This window comes from Dendrobates tinctorius, unplaced genomic scaffold (genome assembly GCF_039654945.1).
Source record: "Dendrobates tinctorius isolate UK_male_01 unplaced genomic scaffold, ASM3965494v1 ptg000156l, whole genome shotgun sequence".
Classification (NCBI taxonomy): Eukaryota; Metazoa; Chordata; class Amphibia; order Anura; family Dendrobatidae; genus Dendrobates; species Dendrobates tinctorius.
This window is the reverse complement of record NW_027361823.1, coordinates 1205753-1230000: the sequence shown is the minus strand read 5'-3', so window position 1 is coordinate 1230000 and position 24248 is coordinate 1205753. Positions and strand designations below refer to the sequence as shown.

Below are 24248 nucleotides of genomic sequence, written 5' to 3'. Positions count from 1 at the left end.
AAGTTGATCCTTCTACAATGTGACATCCCTTTAGATATTTGTAGACAGCTATTAAGTCTCCTCTCAGTCTTCTCTTTTGCAAACTAAACATTCCCAAATCCTGCAACCTTTCCTCATAAGACAGGGTTTGCAGACCGGTCACCATTCTGGTCGCTCTTTTCTGAACTTGCTCCAGTTTGTTGATATCTTTTTTAAAATGTGGTGCCCAAAACTGGACACAATATTCCAGATGAGGTCTGACCAAAGAGGAGTAGAGGGAAATAATGACTTCACGTGATCTAGACTGTATGCTTCTGTTAATACATCCTAGAATTGCATTTGCCTTTTTTGCTGCTGCATCACACTGTTGACTCATATTCAGTCTGTGATCTATTAGTATACCCAAGTCTTTTTCACATGTGCTGTCACTTAGCCCTATTCCTCCCATTCTATATATGCTTTTTTCATTTTTATTGCCCAGATGTAGTACTTTGCATTTCTCCCTGTTAAAAACCATTCTGTTAGTTGCTGCCCACTTCTCCAGTTTATTTAAATCTTTTTGAATCCTCTCTCTCTCTTCTCTAGTATTAGCTATCCCTCCTAGCTTTGTGTCATCAGCAAATTTAATCAGTTTACCCTCAATTCCTTCATCTAAATCGTTGATAAAGATGTTGAACAATACAGGGCCCAGGACAGAGCCCTGTGGTACCCCACTTGAGACATTCTTCCAACTGGATGTGCAGCCATTTACGACCACTCTTTGGGTCCGATCACTAAGCCAGTTATGAATCCACCTAACAGTTGCCTTGTCCATTCCATACTTAGTCATTTTTTCAATAAGGATTGTATGAGAGACTTTGTCAAATGCTTTGCTGAAGTCAAGATATACTATATCTACAGCATTTCCTTGATCCACCCAATCAGTGATACCGTCATAGAAGGAAATTAAGTTAGTCTGACATGACTTATTAGTTACAAACCCATGCTGACTCTGTTTAATCACTTCATTCTTATCCAGGTATTGACATACATGTTGTTTAATAATTTGTTCAAAGATCTTTCCTGGTATAGAAGTCAGACTCACCGGCCTATAGTTGCCTGGGTCCACCTTCTTCCCCTTTTTGAAGATAGGAACAACATTTGCTCTTCTCCAGTCTTCTGGCACTTCTCCTGTTCTCCAAGAATTTTCAAAGATTATGGAGAGGGGTTCAAAAATTTCTTCTGCTATCTCCTTCAGTACTCTGGGGTGTAATTCATCTGGACCTGGAGACTTGAATTCATTTAGGTTAGCTAAGTGTTTCCTCACTATCTTTTGGTTTATAGATATCCTGGATTCTTCTATTCCCTTAATAGGACAGTGAATAACAGTTGATGTTGCATTTCCTTTCTGAGAGAAAACAGATGCAAAATAGGAATTTAAAAGTTCAGCCTTCTCAACATCCTGTCTTACCATTTCATCATTTTCATCCTGTAAAAATCCTATAGCATCTTTGACTTTTCTTTTACTTTTGACATATCCCCAAAATCCTTTATTATTGCTTTTGACATCTCTTGCAAGCCTCAGTTCATTTTCAGCTTTAGATAATCTGATTTGTGCCCTGCAGGTTCTGCAGACAGCATTATATTCTTCTTTAGATATGCCTCCCTCTTTCCATTTTATAAACTTTTTCTTCCTTTTTAGCATGTGCTTAAGTTCTGTGTTCATCCATCCTGGTTTCCTTAAATGCTTCCTATTCTTCCCTCTTTTCGGAATTGTTAACAACTGTGCTTTGAGAATTTCATTTTTCAAGATTTCCCATCCTTCCTGGACATTTTTGTCTTTAAGGATATCCAGCCATTGGATCCCTCCAATTCTCTTTCTGAATCCCTTAAAATCTGCCTTTCTGAAATCTAACCTTGACGTCTGAGTCTTCACAGGTCTTCCACCTCTAGTAATCCAAAATTCTAAAATAGCATGGTCGCTACCTCCTAGGGTCCCAGCCACTTTTACCTCCTCAACCATTTCCTCCCTGTTTATAAGGATTAGATCCAAGGTAGCAGTTCCCCTTGTTTTCTCCCTTACCTTTTGGAAGATAAAGTTGTCAGCAAGAGAGGATAAGAATTTCCTTGACCTGTTAGTTTTGCCTGAGAGAGATTCCCAACAAATGTCTGGATAGTTGAAATCTCCCATGACAACTATGTCATATTTTTTGGAGAACTTGGCCATCTGATGCATAAAGAGTTCATCTATATCTTCGGCTTGCACAGGCGGCCTGTAGTAAATGCCTACAATGGTGTCCTTTCCATTGTTCTGTCCTTGTATTCTTACCCAAACAGTTTCCACAGAACTCCCAGTCTCTGAAGCTTCAATCTCTGTGCAGATATACGCGTTTCGAACATACAATGCGACACCCCCTCCTCGTTTATCAAGTCTATTTCTTGCAAATAAGTTGTATCCTTCTAGTCTTGTATTCCAATCATGTGTATTGTCCCACCAAGTTTCAGTGATTCCAATTACATCATATTTCTGTTCCTGTGTTAGTAGTTCCAATTCTCCTTGTTTGTTGCCCATGCTTTGTGCATTAGTATAGAAACATTTTAGTTTGTGATTGGTTTCTCTTTCTCCATTATTTTTATTAATTAGATTCTTTCGTCTTTGTTCTTCCTTTCCACTTCTAATAGCAGAGTTCTCAATAGCATTTGTCAGGTGTATGACTTTTTCTGGTCTTTTGCTTCCCTTCCCATGTTGTTCTAGTTTAAAGCTCTCCTTACAAGTGTAGCAAGGCGACTTCCAAATACATGCTTTCCAGTCTTCGTAAGGTGCACCCCATCTCTAGCAAGTAGTCCATCGTATAAGTAGTTCACTCCGTGATCCAGAAATCCAAATCGTTGCTGACGGCACCATCGACGTAGCCAGTTGTTCACCTGCAGAATCTTATTCCACCTCCTTGTTCCATGGCCATCCACTGGGAGGATGGAAGAGAAGACCACCTGCGCTCCCAGTTCTTTCACTTTCTTGCCCAAGTCTTCAAAGTCTCTGCAGATGATTTCCAGGTCGTTTCTTGCGGTGTCATTTGTCCCCACATGTAGTAGCAGGAATGGGTAGTCATCTGTAGGTCTGAAGAGTCCTGATATCCTGTCAGACACATCTTTAATTTTTGCACCTGGAAGACAGCACATTTCTCTTGTAGTTATATCCGGTCTGCAGATAGCGGCCTCTGTTCCTCTCAGCAGGGAATCCCCCATGACCACCACTCTCCGTTTCTTCTTCACAACATTTTTCTTTCTCCATCCAGGAGGACTCTGAGGGCGTACAAGGTTGCTGTTTGTTGGCAAAGTCATTTGCTGACTGCTATACCTGTAGATCTTTTTAATTAACAGTTAAATCCATAAGCATTGTGGTAGCTTCTAGTGCTGTACCTTAGGGGGGATGCCACCCGCTTGGAAACAGCGGTGCTGAATTGTGGTAGCAAAGATGCAGAGATGCGCCCTCTATAGACAACCACATATCTTCGAAGTGGCTGTACCTGGTACTGCAGGTCCTTACAGCTCAACTCTATGCAACTGAATGTATTATTATGCTTTGTTTATAAAGCGTCATCATGTTCCTCAGTACTTTATTGACATTATCATCGCTGTCCCCATTGGGCCTCACAATCTAATTTCCCTATAGCTATGAATTTCGAGTGTGGAAGGAAACTTAAGTACCCGGAGGAAACCCACAGAAACAGGGACAATATACAAACTCCTTGCAGATGTTGTCCTTGGTGGGATTTGAACCCAGGAGCCCAGCACCGCAAGTCAACAATCCTAATTACTGAGCCAACTGAATGGGACGCTGCTACAATACCAGACACAGTCATCATGGAATGATTAGAGCTGCACCTGGCAAAAACTGAATGCAAAGCAACACACTCCACAACACCATTGCCCCTTTAATAAGCCTATCAGTGAGGATGAAAGGGAATTGGATTTCCACTGATCTGATATTATTAGTTCTGGAAAAATTCTCTAGGCAGTTTCCGGGTGAGGTTTTTTTTGTGCTGCAAATTTTCACAGAGCAAAAAAAATCAGTGCTTTATAATTTAAGCAAAGTGGATAGGGTTTCTTGAAATCTCATGTCCATTGTGCTTCCCTGCATCATCCACACAGTCTGCTCGGCATCACGCTCCTGTACAGGCGTACTTATCTGTCCTGTTGAGAGCAGGGCAAAGTCCTGCAGTGTGCAGCCGCTGGGCCTCTCTGACCTTTCCTGGCGCCTGCATACTGCAGCACTTTCCTCTGCCCTCAACAGGGCAGATAAGTACGCCTGCTCAGGAGTGCAATGCCAGGGAGCCGGTGTGGATGATTCAAGGACGCGTCATCCACATGAACCAAGGAGGACGGAATCGCAAGAAGATGGGAGGTGCTGGACCAAGAAGAGCGACACCTTTTGGACCGGTAAATCACTTATACTTGGCACGCAAAAATACAGCAACTTGACAGTTCCTTTATTGTGTGCATTCAGACAACAATTAACTTGAACGTTGTTGGTCCTTAGTATGGACCTTCATCAGAAAGATATTCTCATGGATGATAGCTAGGAAAGGAGCTGTGCAGAGGAGCCCATATATTTGTGGGCTGAGTGTCCAGGATGAGAATCCTGTGTTGCTGGATCTAGTTAGGATGATGGATGTGGTAACAGGGCGGTTTGCAGCTACTTGCCCATAGAAGTGGATAGGCACTAGCAACCTAGTTGCAAATGGAATGGGCATACATAAGTCAGTGACTGTCCTCACTGACAGCAGCACACTTCTCTGGACCCAGAATAAGCGCTATTCCTGTGCAACACAGTTGCCACTACAAGCGCGGTCTTACCCTTTGAAGGTCCACGGGACTTATGTATGCCCATTCCATTTGCAACTAGGTTGCTAGTGCCTATCCACTTCTATGGGCGAGTAGCTGCAAGCCGCTCTGTTACCACATCCATCATCCTAACTAAATCCAGCAACACAGGATTCTCATCTTGGACACTCAGCCCACAAATATATGGGCTCCTCTGCACAGCTCCTTTCCTATCTTCCATGACAATAACTTTCTGATGAAGGTCCATACTAAGGACCGAAAATGTTCAAGTTAATTGTCTGGATGCACACAATAAAGGAACTGTCAAGTTGCTCTATTTTTGAGTGCCAAGTTTATTTAAGTGACTTATCAGTCGATTGGATACCGGACTTGGGCACCTAGCGCTCGCTATCTGAGTGCCGTGTACTCTTTATTCTATCTTTTGGACCGGACCGCCCCACTGGTGAGTGTAATAAAAGTTATTTTTCTTCTCTTACAGGATGGGTTGGAGGCAGATATACAGTATAATAGAATGCTATATATCAGGCCTGAAAGGTAGTTGCTGCATTGCATATCGGTCAAGCCTGGTGACAGGTTCCCTTTAACATTTGCTGAACACACAGCATGGAGAGACTGAATAACAACGCAAGACATTACCGAAAGGCCTTTCTCCACCTGGAGTACACATGGCCATAAATTAGAGAAAATCATCAAATTAAGTGTAGGGAAAAAGAAAAGATTGTCTCATTATACTAATGATTGCTAAAATAAAAGGTCATATAATGGTATAAATTGTAACGTACAGACCATAAGTGGCAATAATCTAACAATGGTAGAAGGCTCCTTTGATACGGAACCTACATGGTAATTATAATTAAACTTTGGGGCTGTCAAGATTTTTCAGAAAATGAATAAAGATACATCTCCAGCAATAGCTTGGAACAGCAGAAGACAAGTTGAAAATAGAGGAATGTAATGAGCCACGGAACAATTACGCTCATATTGTTTTAGAGCCCTTTTTAGACATTTCTTCACATTACAATTTTGACATTTTGTATCTACAAATGAGGCTTCATTCATGGGAATAGATGACAACCCATCTTGTACACATGGAGGGGGGAAGGAATAGAGAAATCTATTGGAAAGTTGTCTACACAATTCTTAAAAAAACAAATACAAGGAAGTGGGACAACAAAATAAACGGTGCATCCCCAATAACAATACAGTTGAAATAAAAAGTAAGTGAATCTTTTGGAATTACAGAAAATGCTGCATTGATTACTCATAAATTGTGGTCTGATTGTCTCTAATTGTGACTTGCATAGCAAATATTAAAATAAAAAGATCTAATAATTTAGATTAGATATGAGGATATCGCAGTTACTTTTGCCCAGTAAATAAAAGGCAAACAAAGTCTGGTTACTAACTAATCAAGAAAGATTCACTAGTGTGAACCATGGAAAATAACTTTCGGAAGACCCTATGAGACATGTTATAGAGCAGGGGTGTGCAATTCAATTTCCCGAGGGGCCGCATGAGAGACTGACAGTTGTGGAGGCCGAACCAATAGGCTGAAATATTAATATTAACATATAAATTATAATTTTAAATTATTATCACTTGAGCATAATTAAAGAAGCTGTCCACTACTTGGACAACTGCTTCTCATACCCCACATTTGGCCTCGATGAAATGAAAAACCTTATACTCACCTCTCGTGTCGGCACTGTTCCTGCGGTGGCGGCACTCGCTCTCCCCCGGGCTCCCGTGCTGTTGCTGTGACACTATTGTGAGTGTGCTTCAAACTTGATTGAGTTTTTAGAGCTTTTTGTCGATTCTACTTTTAAACTTGAGTTTTCTTCATGTCTCAATGTACAATGACGACATGGTGTCATGCTGTGACGATCTTAGGTAGGGGAGGGGGGGCCTCAAACTGTCTTTTGAACTGGGACCCTAACTATCCCTGTCTTGGGGGTACTCTTGTTTGTAGAGAGGCCAGAGTCTCCAACCTCACTATGCTCTTGTTAATCCCTGGTCTGTCCCCTCCCCCACAACATGGAGCCTGGGACAGACATGTAATGTGAACAAAACACAAAATACAGACCAGGAATAACAAAAAATAACAAAAAACCTCCATCATACAAAAGCACCAACCAATAATAGGAAGGGAGGATAGGGACAGGGAGGAATAAACTAAACGGGAACAGGAGCTAAACATACACGTACAACAGAACACCTCTATAACAACTTCTATCCAAAACACTTCGCTTAAAGGGAACCTCTCAGCAGGATTGTGCTGAGTAACCTACAGACAGCGTCAGGTCGGCGCCGTTATACTGATCCGTCTTGTGGTTGTTGTTTAATCTTTATTTTCAGTTTTGAGTTAATTATATGCTGGTGCTCCGGGGCTGTGGGGGGTCTTCATGAGGTGCTCTGATTAGATATTCATAATGCCCACAGTGCCTGCTAAAAGCAAGAAAGCAGAGCTTTCACTGGCAAGACAGAGAGGGTCTGGCCAAGGTTTATAAGGAGAGTTATTGACCAGATCAGAAGCAGCTGAAATGGAGCTGCAAGTTTCTGAGCAGCATAAAAAGGGTTATTAACCTCTTCAGAACCGAACACAAAGGCTAAATGGAAGATCTGCAATTCACAATATGCAGTGATCTTCTACCCCCAGATCTCCCAGGTTGGCATGACCCACTCCTGACATATGGCTTATATTAACCCCATACATGTATAGTACTATCACTAGATCGGGTGGGGTCAGGACCTGGGCCTTCTTAGATGCAGGGGGTAACACAGAGTCCCCAAGTGTAGCTGATGCAATCATAGGTCTTAAATGCTGCTGTCAAGTATGACAGCAGAAGCTTCCATAATGGAAGCAGCCAGTCCATTGGCAAACCACTCAACACAATGGATCAGTGCTGACAGATTGACATTGGCAGCGAGGGGTCTTTTGAAGACGTCAGTGTCTGTAATGGCATTATTCATATGAAGCTCAGTCCAATAATTTTGCAGTATTGAAATGTATTGAATGACTGACCAAGAGAATGCAAGTTAAAGACCCCTAAGAGGACTAATAAAAATGTGAAAAACAAACATTAAGAAATATATTTAAAAAAAAAAATAAAATTACAATATATGTACTTTAAAAGTTTAAAATCACCCCCCCCCCTTCCCCAAACAAATCACAAAATGTGAAGAAAAAACCCAAAACATTACAATATTTGATATTGGCACGTACATAATAACCCAAACTAATTTCACTGCACCTGGATATTTTTTCCTCCATTTTGCAATGCATTGGTGGTGTCAATAAAATGAACACCTTGCCGAGCAATGGTTTGAAAAAAAATAAAAGTGCAGAAATAAAAGTCCTTAGAGAGAAAAACAGTTGATGTTTATGAGAAAGTGGGCATAGGTTAAAACATGGCAGCTTGTACCAAACTTTTGGCTCAAAAAGGGAGGAAAGTAAGCCAGTGGAGACTGCAGTGGAGTGAGTGCAGTGGAGTAAGTGCAGTGGTGTAAGCCAGTTCAGGGGAGTGAGTGCAGTGGAGGGATACTAAACACAAATGTCTAAAGATGTGTCAAATTTATAATCCAGCATGAGCCACTGTGATAAATGTGTTTTATTTCAAGACTGTCTAATCTAAGTTTGCACTGTCCAGATACAATGGCTCAGTGGATACCTTTGCAGCGCTGGGCTCCTGGGTTCGAATCCCACCAAGGACACCATCTGCAAGGAGTTTGCATGTTCTCCGCATGTCTGTAGGTTTCCTCCTGGTTCTACGGTTTCCTCCCACATTCCAAATATGCTGTTGAGGAATCTAGATTGTGAGCCCCAATGGGGACAGTGATGATAATGTCTGTAAAGCGCTATAAATAAGTAAAATTATTATAATTATAGCGCCACTTATTCCATGGCGCTTTACATGTGTAAAGGTGTATACATAATAAAAACGAGTAAAGTAATCTTAAGTAATCCAAGTCACGACTGATACAGGAGAGGACCTTGCCCGCGAGGGCTCACAATCTACAAGGGCTGGGTGAGGATACAGTAGGTGAGGACAGAGCTGGTTGTGCAGTGGCTTGGCCAATCGGTGGTTACTGCAGGTTGTAAGTTTGTCGGAAGATGTAGGTCTTCAGGTTCTTTTTGAAGGTTTCCATGGTAGGCGAGATATAAATAGGATTAGTAAAATGTCTGTATTTTGACAAATGTAATACTGCAATAGAGACCAGATAGAAGAAAATATGCTAACATGGGCAGACTACAGATACAAGATACAGAGTAGGCATTAGGGCTCTAGAAAGAAAAGAGTACAATATTTTTTAAAGCATACAGCAAAGTTTTCATTTAAACATAACTCTCGAAAGAAGTATAATAAAAAGATTTAAAGGTTGATAAAATCTATAATCACAACATTTCCAATAATGCCCTTTTTTTCTAGAAAACTATAAATTGTAACAAATGATATAACACCAAACACACAAAGCAATAACTTCCATCTTCATATTCACGGCTTGCATCTTCTTATCTCAATCACGCTGAAGTTCCTTAACTTATAAGTTAACTTCAACTTTTCCTGAATCGCTATTATTAAAAATATCTCCGACTTTTCATTAAAAGGAATCGCTCTTCATTGTAATTATTATCACAATGAAAATTTCAATTACACTCACAAGATACAAGCTGCCAAATAGAGGAAACGAATGTCCAATGAGAATATCATCTTCTGATAAGGGTCAAAACTTGCAAACAAGATGCGTCTGCGTTTCGATAAATTGAGAACACTTTAGAATGACTGATGAGAAAGGAAGACGAGACCAATTTAATGGAGTACATTTGGATTAGGCTAATGAGTGTATAATGTCTACAGTAAAGCAGCAATGAAAATGAAGACATTTAAGTCAATGATGAAGTACAGTCAAGTTCTTTATCAGACGGTGAGGATCTTACTATACGGATATATCAGAGTTACGATAGCGCGCTGCTGAATACCACACTACCAAAAACAACCTTAATCACTGTCTACCAATAAGCAATGGTTTTCTCTAGTTGGGTCAAACATTGCCTAAAGCCACATTCACATGTCTGATTTTTCCACGTACGAGAAAAACAGACCGATTTTTCCGATCAGAATTTGATTGCAATGTAGTCTGGGTGTCATCTGAATGAGGTCTGATATTTTCACAGACCCATTGATTTGCATTGCCAAAAATCATGACTATGTGAGTGGCCTCAGACTATCACAGGTCTGAATATCACTGATAGCATTTGTACATGAAAATCGGAAGTCTGAATGAGCTCTAAAGACAAGGTCCGCCAGAGAGAAGAAGATCGCTGGGAGCCTACATATATATGATGCTGTAGGGAAAACCAATGAATATAAATATTTGGCCACCAAATACCTTCATTCGAGGTTTGCGGTCCCTCATGATCTACACAGGATGCAGTTACTAAATATAATTAAAGGGATTTACCAATGAAAGACATTTATAGCATATCCATTTGAGAAGTCATTAATGCCTGAAAGGTAGGAGGTCTCAATTCTGGGACTTCCCTACTGTAAGGTGAAAGAAGATCCCAAGATCAAGCACTGACATTTCTCATACAGATGAAATACTTGAGTATACAGAAAGCTCCGTGTTTCTCTTTGCCAGCGCCAATGATCATACAGATTCCAGAATCCTTATACACAAAAATGTTCATGCCCTTACATAGGGCAGCACGGTGGCTCAGTGGTTAGCACTGCAGCCTTGCAGCGCTGGGGTCCTGGGTTCGAATCCCACCAAGGACAACATCTGCAAGGAGTTTGTATGTTCTCCCAGTGTTTGCGTGGGTTTCCTCCGGGCACTCCGGTTTCCTCCCACATTCCAAAGACATACTGATAGGGAATTTAGATTGTGAGCCCCATCGGGGACAGTGATGATGATGTGTGCAAACTGTAAAGCGCTGCGGAATATGTTAGCGCTATATAAAAATAAAGATTATTATTTATTATTATAACCAGCTCTTCCCGTCTGAGTTTTTTGCTGCCGATAATGGCCAGCTTTTCTTAACATGTTTACAAACGGTTTATCAGTGGACAGGCGTGCATGTGCTTGAGAGCATCACAAGAAGTCCATGCAGATTGCACTCCATAAGGTCGTAAAACCTTGCAGTGTAGAATAAGGCCCCTTGGAGACTGAGTAAAATGACATACCGGTAGCACTTAATGGGTTAATGGCTGGTCAACCGCACACAGTGATTTCCGTCTGTCAAACCCATATCAGACAAGCTGAATAAAGTGTATACAGTGAATTCCCCTGTGCAAGTAGATGACAGATGAGGGAAATAAGCGAGTAGAGGCATTCTTCCCTGGAGCGAATGTAATTGTGACCGTTCAGAGTGTAAACATCTACGTTTCACACAATAGAGACTTTAACCATTGTACACCTCTGGAGAGGACTACGTGTAATAAGAAAACTAAAGCCAGTGCCTGGCAAACAATCAGGCACATATTGAGGCAGATAAAGAATAAAACAAAGAAATACAATACAATTCATATAGGGGGATGTGACAAGTCACAGGATGCTTTTACCATATGACCATCAGTAAGAACACAGTTCTCAAGACATACTGACTAATACAACACAAAACACAGCAAACAAAATCCAACGCCTAAATGTTATAAAAAAAAATTAGCAGGACCCTGATCTAGTGGCCACATTGATAGCAGATGGCCACGGGACTAGAGCCCTGTAAACCTCTTACCACTTACCGTCACCCCCCGATAAGTAGGCCCGATGTGACATCATGTGTTCATTATGCACCAGTAATGTTGGAAGGTAGAAGGAAGTTTGCAGGGTTCTGGTCCAGTGGCCACGGACTACCAACATGGCTGCTAGACCAGGGTGTTGTGAATCTTTTTATTCAACTCTACTCTAGTAACTATACGAATTATACTACACAAACTCCTATGCTATACATTAGCCATTAACAGCCATCCTCCAGATGGCAGCTCACTGCCAAGTACCCTAAAGCGCGTTAGTAAATAAAGTACAGCCATCAACCAGAGAGCAGCTCACCACCCAGTACCCTAAAATGAGCTAGTTAACACAGCCATCGTCCAGAGAGCATCCCAGGGCCATAAAAGGTGTTGGTAATGTTAGGAACGGCGGAACGCACTAAATAAAAATAATAATAAAGTGCGTCCGCCGCTCGGGGTCCACCGTGCAGTAGGTGTTACAACCGCTGCTGAGTAATGGCAGACGAGCAATATGGCGATATAATGCGCACGGGTTCATCTTCACCCGAAGTGCGCAGAGCGGGCCCTGTTCACACACAGAGGCGCCGCAACAAAAACATACAAAAACGCTTAGCCTGTTAAAGTCACAGGCCTCAGGTAAATGCACACACGGTATAAGGTCACAGGAGCAGGAACTAAGACAGAGGGGCTGCGTCCGTCTAGACCTACCGTGTGTGCGGCGTCGCTACTGCGAATGCCAAGAAGAGCTGCAACTGCAGCGCGGCGCAGGACACTGCCGCTGGATGACACAGCTACAAAGCAGGCGCTATGTCAGACGCTAGCGCAGAGGTGCAGTGTGCACAGTGGCCTAAGGCTTGCCACAGACTGGCGCAGACTACTGAACTAATTCCCTAACCACATGCGTAATAACAGAGGGAAGGGTTTTCATAATAAGTCAGTCACCAGAATCATACATCCGTCACCATTCACACATAGCAGTATAGTCTATGCTAGCACATGGCGGAACGGCCATGCGCGCTTTTTATAGCAGCCGGACCTTCCGGAAGCTTCCAGATCTCTGAGATGGACCAATGAGATCTGGAGTAGGACCTGAGCACATGTCTCCCGATCTCCAATGGGAAACAGTCTCATGAGCATGCTCAGTAGGAGGACAGAGGGACTTAGCCACTGGAGAGGTTTTCTGCAAGGCAATCTCCTCTGCGGTAGATAAAGAGCAAGAGACCGCAGAATGTAAGGGTCTAGATTCCTGCAGAGCAGACGCAGGAACCTGATTCCTAACATTACCCCCCCTCCTAGGGCCCCCTCCTCTCTGAGCCTTCCAATCCACCACCCTGTGCCCATCAGAGGCATAGGCCTCAGACTCGTCAGAAGGCAAGTCTGATGTCCCGGTAGGTGACACGGAAAACCGGGACACATGGAAGGTATCAGAGGCAGCAAGATCACCAGGTTTAAGAAGAGACACGTGGGAGACAACGGAAGCGGCAAAACCACCCGGAGCATAAGTTGAAGTGGGACACCGCGGTGTGTCGGCGAACGTCTCCACTCTCTGTTTAAGGAAGCTTACCCGAGCACACGAGGCGCATGCCTGAATATATTTCTTAATGTCCCGAGCCCTGTGCGGCCACCAATACGACCCTGCCAGGAGTTTTGTGGTCTGCATGTAGCCACAGTGACCACCCGCCCTGAATGCGTGTGCCCACGCGAGGACCTTCGGCCAAAGGCGAGGGGGAACAAAGGTCTTGCCCAGCGGCACAGAGTTTGGCCATTGCGGGGTCCCGTTATCCTGGTGAACAGAGTGCTGACAGTGGCAGCCGCAAGTGGAACTTAGTGTCGGACGCACCTCGAGACTGGCGCGAGACACCTCCATGGGCTCTGGGAGTGAACACTCTGGCTCGGGTGATTCCAGAGGTTCAAAGAGGTTGGGAGCCGGGGTAACCTTCCGTCTGGATTGAGCACGCTCCAGCCCGCGCTCCGAAAAACGGAGATCAATACGGGTGGCAATGGCAATCAGCTCCTCCAGACTTGCAGGAACCTCTCTGGTAGAAAGAGCATCCTTAACATGCTCAGCGAAACCTCTCCAAAACACAGGCATGAGGGCTTTGTCAGACCACGCCAGCTCGGAAGCCAGTGTCTGAAAACGAACGGCATACTGACTAACCGAGAGGGATCCCTGAGTCAAAACCAGTAGCTGTAGAGAGGTGTCGTGCGTGACCCGTGGTCCCAGGAAGACCTGCTTAATAGCTGTTAAAAACTGAGCAGCGGTCCGAACCTCTGGGTCACCACTCTCCCATAGTGGCATAGCCCACTCCAATGCCTTGCCCGACAGAAGGGAAACAATAAACCCCACCTTGGCCCGCTCCATAGGGAATCACGCAGCCAGTAACTCCAGCTGGATAGAGCACTGGCTGACGAAACCCCTACAGGAGGCGCCATCGCCAGAAAATTTATCGTGCAGCGGGAGGCGGGTAACTGTCAGCGCGTGGGAGGACATGGACATACGAGAAACCGCCTCTGCGATCGCCTGTACAGCAGCCTCCGAAGACTTTGCCGCTGCGATAACACTCAAGAGTAGCCAACTGGCCCTCTAGTTGGCGAATGCACTGAAGGAGTTGCTGCTGATCTGCCATCACCAGCCAGACCCTGGCGCTAGTATAATATTAGGAACAGCGGAACGCACTAAATAAAAATAATAATAAAGTGCGTTTGCCGCTCGGGGTCCACCGTGCAGTAGGTGTTACAACCGCTGCTGAGTAATGGCAGACGAGCAATATGGCGATATAATGCGCACGGGTTCAACTTCACCCGAAGGGCGCAGAGCAGGCTCTGTTCACATACAGAGGCGCCGCAACAAAAACATACAAAAAGGCTGAGCCTGTTAAAGTCACAGGCCTCAGGTAAATGCACACACGGTATAAGGTCACAGGAGCAGGAACTAAGACAGAGGGTCTGCGTCCGTCTAGACCTACCGTGTGTGCGGCGTCGCTACTGCGAACGCCAAGAAGGGCTGCAACTGCAGCGCGGCGCAGGACACTGCCGCAGGACGACACAGCTACAAAGCAGGCGCTATGTCGGACGCTAGCGCACAGGTGCGGTGTGCACAGTGGCCTAAGGCTTGCCACAGACTGGCGCAGACCACTGAACTAATTCCCTAACCACATGCGTAATATCAGAGGGAAGGGGTTTCATAATAAGTCAGTCACTAGAATCATACATCCGTCACCATTCACACATAGGAGTATAGTCTATACTAGAGCATGGCGGAACGGCCATGTGCGCTTTTTATAGCAGCCGGGACCTTCCGGAAGCTTCCAGATCTCCGAGATGGACCAATGAGATCTGGAGCAGGATCTGAGCAACCGTCTCATGAGCATGCTCAGTGGGAGGACAGAGGGACTTAGCCCCTGGAGAGATTTGCTGCAAGGCAATCTCCTCTGCGGTAGATAAAGAGCAAGAGACCGCAGAATGTAAGGGTCTGGATTCCTGCAGAGCAAATCCAGGAACCTGACTCCTAACAGGTAAATACAGTACAGCCATTGTCCAGAGAGCAGCTTACCACCCAGTACCATAAACCGTGTTAGTTAATACAGTAAAGCTATCGTTCAGAGAGCAGCTTACTAACCAGTACCCTAAAACGAAAACGTGTTAGTTAATACAGTACAGCCATCATCCAGAGAGCATTCCAGTGCCCTAAAACGTGTTAGTAAATACAGTACAGCCATCGTCCAGAGAGCAGCCCAGTGCCCTAAAACGCGTTAGGAAATACATTACAGCCATAATTCTCAAATTACGCCCAGTACCCTAAAAAGCATTAGTAAATTCAATAAGACTACAATAAAGTGTCACATAGATTTTTTCCCTAAGGATTACAAAAAGTTCCCGAGGATGTTTGGATATTAGGGTTTAAGGTTGCTCCCTCTTCTACAAACCTAACAAAGTCAAAAACGGTGACCACCAGCCATTATGAAAAAAAGCTGCTCAAGTGTTTTTTTTTGCTCTTCAGCACCTGCCATTTAATAAGATGAAGGGCACAATGTTTGAATTACTATTAGGTCCCATTAGTTGTAGTTATCAGTGAGGGGTTACATAGTCAAAAGATGCTTAATGGTAATAAATGCTTAATAAACTATCCTTTAAATCAATTTTATATGTGTATTTTATGAATGAGACAATGTTATGTCACAAGACCTGTCCGGCCTGTTGGCATTCTTTAAAGCCTTGCACTGCTAATATTTCACTACATCATTAAACCATAAGCAGTAAAATTATCATTGATATTCAAGAAATCAAACTTGCAGAATAATTTGGAGGTTTTTATGATTTCCGCTTAAGTGTTTTATTGAATAGTTATTATTATAATCCCTATCATTTTATTCAGAAGATTTCACACTGAAATAACACGAAACCAGGGAACACACGACCTGCAAATTCAATATTATAATCAAAAGCAAAATATGATTACAGGTGCATGCATTTAGAAATTCAGTCAAAGAAAATCACTATTCGTCTATCTGTGAGCAAACTTCCAACAGCACAGCCATCCCAGTCTCATATATGAGGCAGATACAGGGCTAGTTCTATAGAAAGTGGGTCACTAGGCAGCCATTACAGTGGAACCACACAACGCACCATTTGCATACAGGTTAGCTGTGTAAATGCAAAGATGTGATTCCAAATAAAACTTCCCAACAATATCCACTCAATACTGCCATTTAGTTGCCATATAATAGTGCCATACAGTGCCTCAATATTATCTTCATAGTGCCGGACATCTCTTTGCTTTGCCTGTCTCATCACAATCTATACTATGTGATTGCTGGCGTTGTCACTGCCAGTAGACAACCACAAATCTCCTGCCTGTCCAAGGTGAAGTTGCCAGTGCTGGCCCAACAAAGTAGGACATTTCTTTGTCCCATCATGTGTAAGAGGAAACAGTGATTCCCTGAAGAGCCCCTGTGGGATGTGACCATAGTGAGGAAAGACTGCCATCTGCTGGGTGGGTGCAATCAGGTGGAACCAATTTGTACAGGAAGAATTGCAGGGGGAGCAGCTTCGTGCGCTGGACCTGGTCAGGTGACTCGCAGGATGGAGTCCTGGAATATAAAAGCCCTGCGAGCCAAACTGCAGGCAGAATTGGCACCAAGAGAAGGAGAGGAGCAGACGCAGACCAGGGATAATGTTGAGGCCAGCTTAATAAGCCTTAGAGGGAAGTCTGTGCCACCATGGTACCGATCACCGCACCTGATAAGGTTCAGACTACGTTAGGGAAGACCCAGAGATCCAGCTGCACCAGTCTCAAGACCAGGACCTGCGCCCTACACGGCTGAAGACCCAGAGACCAGTTCTCACCTATCAAAACCCAAGTCCTAGTTATCTCCGCTCCAGGCCCAGCAGATATTCGCCGATGGTCAAGTAGCGAAGATCCGTGAGTGGATGATGACTAGGGAGGTACACCTGCGATTGCAGAGGGACGGCGCGAGTAAGCAGATCATCACTTCCAGTTTTGACATAAGATCATTATCTAATGAGCTGGCCAGGGTCAGGACAACAGGTTGGGATTGGGCCAGTTGGTGTACGGGAGGCTCAACGAGCTTTAATAGACTTTTGTCAGAAAGACTTGCGGCCTAGCGGAAAAATCCGGTGACCCCAACTAGTGCCAAAGAGAAAATCCATGTGGTAACTCCCGTGAATGGTCATACCACTTTCATGAAAAGAACATTAGTATTACATAATGAAGAACTTCTGTTGCTAATTCACTTATATTGTTATTTCGTTCATTGTTTGATTTGCCTTATCACCAACTCTTTAGAATTACTGTAAATCACTATTGTATTCAAAGAGAATTACGGTATATCATTTCCTGACTGTTCTTACCTAGTGTTATCTGTGTGTTGCATCAGGTCACCTGCATTACATTGCCATGTAGTGGCCATATAATACCTAAATAATATCTTCATACTGCCGGACATCTCTTTGCCTGTCCCATCATAATCTATATTATGTGATTGCTGCCATTGCCACTGCCAGGAGACAACCATAAATCTTCAGCTATATTTTGCAGTTGCCAGTGCTGACCCAACACAGTAAGACATTTCCTTCTCCCATCATAATCAATACTATGTGGTTGATGCCGGTGACACTGCCACTAGACACACGCACACGTCTCCTTCCTATCGTGTTCCCTTGGCCATACTGTACAGGTCCTTGGAACGCTATCCTGCTCAGGGTAAATAAGCCTGAAACTGCTCACAAAAAAGGGATAATGTGTGGACTGGTTGTTAAAAATCCATTGCTCTCTCCCTTTGCTGCTCTTAAAAAAAAAAATGTTGAAAGGCTTATTAAAAGCTAATGTTTCTTCATTTTCTAAACAAGACTTGCTGCTGCACCCTAAAAAGGATATTTTTTGTTACACCACTTGTAAAAAAGACATGGCTTGTTCCATGTACACCATATCAACATGGGTGGGCAGGCATATGCCAGCAAAAAAAAAATAATTTTTGCAAAGTTATTGTTTATTTTCTAAACAAAACATGTTGCTACTCCTTAAAAAGGGATAATTTTTTGTTACACCACTTTTCAAAAACCCAAGGTTTTTACCTTGTGCACCACTTATTTATAAGCACCAGGAATATGCCAGGAAAAAAAAAAGAGATAACTTTGCGTATATTTGCACATTTTAAAATGAATGAAAAAAAAATCTGTCCATGAAGTGAGTTTTTAAACAGTCTGCTACCATTCATTTACCCGTAGCCATATATGTTGCGGTCACTCTTACATTACTATGGCCAGGTTTACATTAAAGAGCTAGAAAAGGGTTTAATACAGTGTTAGGAGAATTCAAACCATTCTAGACGTACTTGTGATTCACGGTGATGAACTGACTTGCCGCAAGTCAAACATTTTACAAAAACTTCAGCGTAGCTGGCAAATTCAGATTTCAATCAAATGAATCATCTCTAGTTGGGACTATTAGTACATTTATTGGTTATTTAGGACAGTATAGGTGTCATGATCCAGGTTGGATATGACAGAGAAAATGCACAAGTAACCTTTTTCTTCTGTGAGCTGTTTGCTCAGGGTTGGTTTTGCCCCCGGTGGCCATTAAGGGTTATTACACAGTGGTGTATTTTTCTTAGTTTCCTCTCGGTGGCCATTAGGGTCATTGCACTTTGGTTACTTTAGTTTTGTGCACGTAATTATAAAACAGGTGTGATTGCTCTATAAAAGAGTGTCAGGTGTGGTAATCACTGTTGGTGATAGTCCTCAGTTACAAGCAAGCCTGGGTGAAGGATGGAGCTGAAGGAGAGTCCCAGGCAGCTCAGTGAGAGTCCTGGAGTGGCAGCTATGGTGTCTGCGAGGAGGGCTGGCATGGCTTGGTGGAGTTGCAGCTATGGTGTCAGCAAGTTCTTGCATGGCTTGGTGGAGTGGCAGCTATGGTGTAGAGCTGCATGCATGATGCTGGACTCGGTTGCTGGAAAGCTGGACTCATATGCTGGACTCTGTTTCTGGACAGCTGCACGCAGGTGGTGGACTCTGTTTGCTCCAAGGCTGCACTATGGTGTTGGATCCGGTCGGAGGAAAAGATGCACGCAGGTGGTGGACTCTGTTGCTGGAAGTGTAAGCAACAGAGCAAAGCTAAGTGGTGTTACCCTGTTTTGTATCTTTTCCTTATGTGTGTTTTAGTGCAGTGGTGGGATTAGTTTCCGCACCGTCCACTTCACTAGTGAGGGTATAGGTGCAGGGCGAGCTAGGGTTTAAAGGTATCCTGAGCGGCGCCCGATGCGTAACCGGCCTAGGTACCATTAGGAGAGTAGAGACACTGACTCGGGAGAGTGCAGGAGGTCTCCACATCCCCATTCCCTATCACAGGGCCACCATTGTTATTGTTACCGAGGTTTTCCCTTTTATTGTTTAAATTCGCCATACTGGAGGCGGGGTTTCCAGACATACGTGTATTTCCGAAATTCGCCTGTTGGAGGCGGCGTATCCAGCTGCACGTTTATTATTTAAATTCACCCAACTGGAGGCGGTGTATCCAGGGTCACGCGTGTCATCTAAATCCGCCCTGCTGGAGGCGCTATGTCCAGCCACGCGTGACCATGACAATAGGTTTACATAAACCTCTCCTAGGTTGAACCTGAATTCAGTCCTTGGGGGCTCCAAAGTGAACAAAGGTGGGTGGGCAAAATTCCAGTGTTGCACACTATAAGGCCGGGATCACACTTGCGAGAAACTCGCACAAGTCTCGCATCTCAATGCAGCTGCACACTCCGGTCCCGAGTGCCGCTGGCAGTGCCGAATATTGTTGGTGCGAGTTTCTCGCAAGTGTGATCCCGGCCTAAACCTGGCAATAGGCTCAAACAGCAATAATTGGCCGCATACTTTAGTTATCTGTAGTTCAAACTATTGTTCGGTTTGAAGCTCCCTCTCTCTCAACTCCCCCATAAACAGGAAGTGTTCTCCCCCAACACTCTGTCTAGGGACAGTCTGGTAGGCCTCTATACACACTAGATGATTGGCAAATCACAATGAAATCGATGGGTCCACTTATCTATCATGTATGGAGGTCTTCAGATTTAAGTAGGTCACATTTTACGCAAGCAAAACTGTGTTTGTTTGTTCTCACAAAATAAAGCTCAATATGGTGGTGTGATTCCCACAACACCTAGCATCCCATGTAGCCTCTCATTGCACCTTTCAGAGATCTCTCCTCTGATTCACAGGTCTCTGCCTAAGAGAAAAATAAATGCCCATCATTTACACTGTTTGATGTATTAATATGCACATTTCCATCCAGTAGATGCATTTACCCCCCATGTCGAGGTACTGGCATAGGCCTACAGCACTTCTGGTCAAATCTGGGGAAGGTCTTCATACCAGACCTCATCCCATGTGACCAGATTCGTAAATATTCACAGAAGATGAAATAAGACACAATGAAGAAATCATTTACGTATCCTAATTTTTATGAATAGGTTAAAGCATTCAGAACTGCTTCTTGTAAAAAAAAAAAAGAAAAAAAAAAAAGTGTAACCAGAGTCTAAAAGTCTCGCACAAACTACATAAATGCAGTAAGCCGCTTTCTTCAACACTGTATAAACCTGAATATTCTCTGCAGATCTAGCTTAGACACTAAATTATTATAAACAGGGAATATTGGACAATTTAATTTTAACTATAATTATACGCTGCGCACTTTCTGTAAAGAACAAGCCTGATTTTTTTTTTTTTTGACAACGGCTTTGATAAAACTAAAAGCAGCATTATATAAAGTCACTGAATGTTCTGAGCGCCAAAACTGACGAGATGCACGTAACGACGAGGAGACAAAAACAAGTGACAATCTACCAGAGATAAAAAGCAAGTGTAACTCTCATTCTAAGTGGGGGATTTAACGATAATTGGTTGCTAGAGGAAAGGGCTTCACACTGGGATCAATGCTGAGCAGGTCATCTTCTCAGGTCTTTAGTAAAAGGGGAGGAATACTTATACATATACATAAGTGAGAACTTTTCTTTAAAACTCATAAGCGCTATACCTTTGTGCTGTTCCAGTATAAATTAAAATTCATCTTTAGTAGCTTCAAACCTTTTGCCAGAAGGCCATTTACCCTCATTAATTCTGGAACCAGACAGCATCAAAGCAATCCAACTTCATCAATAAATTAGGCGAAGATGTAAGAGGGTGACTTACAGTGGCTTCAAATCTAAACTCCTACAATAAATTAGATAATTACGTGTGGGCGTCACATAAGGACTAATATGTTCCAATATCCATACCATAATTTGAAAACTTTTCACACTTCAGGCTCCATTCAAATGCACATCAAGAGTTTCAGAAGCACAGAATAAAAAGGCAAAACATGAAAACTGGTCTAAACTGAATATAAACTTGGCTTCCTAATTAAGTTGGGTTGGAAATTCAATCATATTAGTGGTAGATTCACCTTCAAGTACTGGTGGTAACTCACTACCAATTTCAAAGGTGCAATGGTGGTTCTAGGTGCTAATCACCGGACCTAGCTCCAGTGCCCGGCCCCACTCCGGGGCCCTTTCTCTAATGGCAACTCCCTATGCATTAGTTTGTGCCGGATTACTCACCCAAGGCCTTTTAAGACCGGCACAGGCAGCGATAAGTTGCCTCAATATTTAGGAAAGTATAACACCTTTCTACAACGTGTTTTTACAATAGTTAGTCTCATCTTCCTCCTGACATTGCTCTTCCCTGCATCTCTCGTCTGTTTTCCAACATCCAACTTCTTCTATTAGCTCTGTCCATTAAATTCTGTTGCTATTGATCTCTCAACTATGCTGAAACTCACAAAAAGTTGAAAGTCCTAAGGTTTCAGAGTACATGTCTCTGCTAATCCTGTGGTTAACCATAGCACTGCTACAAGTTGCATCTAGGTCTTAATTATTCCGAGGTTAACTGTATTCCTGCTGCAAGATACCTGACTTAATATATTTCTCAGTTGTTCCTGTATATAAAAATATCCTCCAGCTGCCGGTACCGCTTACAGCTTCACTTGCACATCTGCCATCCTGCATGACGTGCAGTTGTGGTCCTCGTAGACACATCTGCTGTCTATTTCCACTCAATCATAGCCTCAGGTCTGTGCGGCTTATCCTGACCTATGGTTTAGCGAATCCACCTCACCAGGTGAGCCTATAACACTAGTGAAAAGAGGCACAGCACAAACATGAGCAAGCACTATACTTAGTAAATCGCTTTTCATCAAGAAGGTACGCAGATTTTTGGCTGTTCACTAATAGAACTTAGAGAATAAAAATGCAGAACAGGCATTTATCCAAAATCCAAAAATATAAAAACAGAATTTATTCTGATTCAGGTTGAAAATACAAAAAGAGCCAATGAGCAAATTAGACACAGAAAATACAGTTATAGATGAGTTGCAAATGTTTAATATGCGATGAAAATATCACAAACAGATTAGCGAAAATCTGAGACCCAAAGGATGATGGAGGTCTCAAAACTGATGAAGAGCGGCACTCTCTTGATCACGGCACTGTTATCTTCCCAAGGAACCAAGTTCAGGAACTGCAGCCAGGAACCAATCACATAAATAGGGCCATGATGTAGTCACTATGTCAAGGGAAATTACATCAGCAAGGTGAATTTACTTATTGCCATTAATTCCACTGTATAGACATTGTCATTGTTGTCCCCACTGGGACTCACAATCTAATTTCCCTATACATATGACTTTGAAGGGTTGGAGGAAACCGGAGAACCCAGAAGAAACCCACGCAAACACAGGGAGAACATATAAAGCCCTTGCAGATGTTGTCCTTGGTTGGATTTGAACCCAGGACCCCAGGGTTACAAAGTAACAGTGCTAATCACTGAGCCACCCGTGAACCTTTCTTTTCACTGAGCCTCTATGACCCACCACCAGTCATAAAGTGGTAGCCTATCCTAGCAATAACCTATCATTTTCTAACATGGAGAAACCCATTTCAAAAGATTTTAGGAGTTAAAACCAAACAAAAAAAAAATTGCACTTTATTTTAAGACAAGAATTTGACATGCTGGTAATGCTAACTCACTGATCTATTTTGCCTTGCTCTTTTTACACCGAGAAAAACACAAGAGAAAATTAATTGCCAATTAAAATAAGTGTAAAAACTGTGAATGCAAGAAAGGTCACAGAGGATGTAATCAGGCCTGCGGATCACTCCTAGTCCCCGCCATTAAAGAATGTGCTCCATCCTTCACAAGAGAATAAGCAAACATTAAAGGGGCGATTTGTCCCCGTGAAAATATCTATGTCGGACAGCCTGAGTGGAATGTCTGATTAAGAGATATATCGTTCCAAATTAGCGTTTATAACGCTCTCTAATTGCTTCGGCATAAATTACAAAGACATAAGGGTTTTCTCCAAAGTAGCGTATTGTGTTGGAGCAATGAATTCTAAAAATGCTGACTCTCCACTATTGCGCTTGCTCATACTTCCCGCTGCAGATAACTTCCCGCTCCAATGTTAATTGTGATTCAAGTCAATAACAATTTATGCCGCATCCAAAAAAAAAAAAGTGACAAAGAGCTTATGACTGCATCTGTGTCTGTGCTCAATACTCCATTATGTACATGGTGGAGCGGCACAAAACAGAAATACTTCATTATTTGCTTTTTACAATTTTTTTATTTTCTGCTCTACAGTTAGTAAAAGAATAAACCTGGAATTAAACTGATGGCAGCACAATAGTAAACAGCAAAAGGCATACAACAAAAAGCAAAAATGCCAAGGTAAGTAATTTACCGCGCAATCGGTAAAGAGGGAAACCGCAGACTTACAACAAAGACGTGTTAGATAAACAGAAGAATGTTTCATCAGTTTCATTACACACCGTGCAAAACTAAAAATAAAGGGGAAAAAAGGATGTTTGTACTGAGAATCCAATGCAAAGTGATATTGTTAAAGTAAACTTTGACTGCGAGCTCTATATTTCATCTCACAACACAAATAAAAAAAACTTGCAAGTAATCGGGAGATGCAAGGGCAGCAGCTAAAAGAATTTCATAAATAAAGCATTCCTATGGTTTACCTGTTGTTCTGCCCCGGGACTGTACTACGAATACTTTGATTTTTCTTCCTTCTTTAGTAGCTGTCATGAACATCAAAACTTCTGCCCTCTGCACATAGCTCAACAAAATGCAACGTACATTGTGTTCATCCATAAAGTCAGTGCCAGTATTGGT

At 42.9% G+C, this 24248-nt stretch overlaps 1 protein-coding gene across 6 annotated transcripts in view; it reads right to left on the bottom strand.

Moving 5' to 3' along the window:
- LOC141051266 (solute carrier family 22 member 15-like) overlaps window positions 1–24248 on the bottom strand; it is a 353709-nt gene that overhangs the window by 82495 nt on the left and 246966 nt on the right. Inside the window, exon 10 of one of the 6 annotated variants that reach the window (XM_073548127.1) lies at window positions 22361–22631. The exons of the other annotated variants lie outside the window; for them this stretch is intronic. Within the exon in view, the coding sequence (XP_073404228.1) occupies window positions 22604–22631 (28 nt within the window). The 3' untranslated portion in view covers window positions 22361–22603. Of the gene's footprint in view, window positions 1–22360; window positions 22632–24248 lie in introns of those variants that run through there. 6 annotated transcript variants of the gene reach the window in all.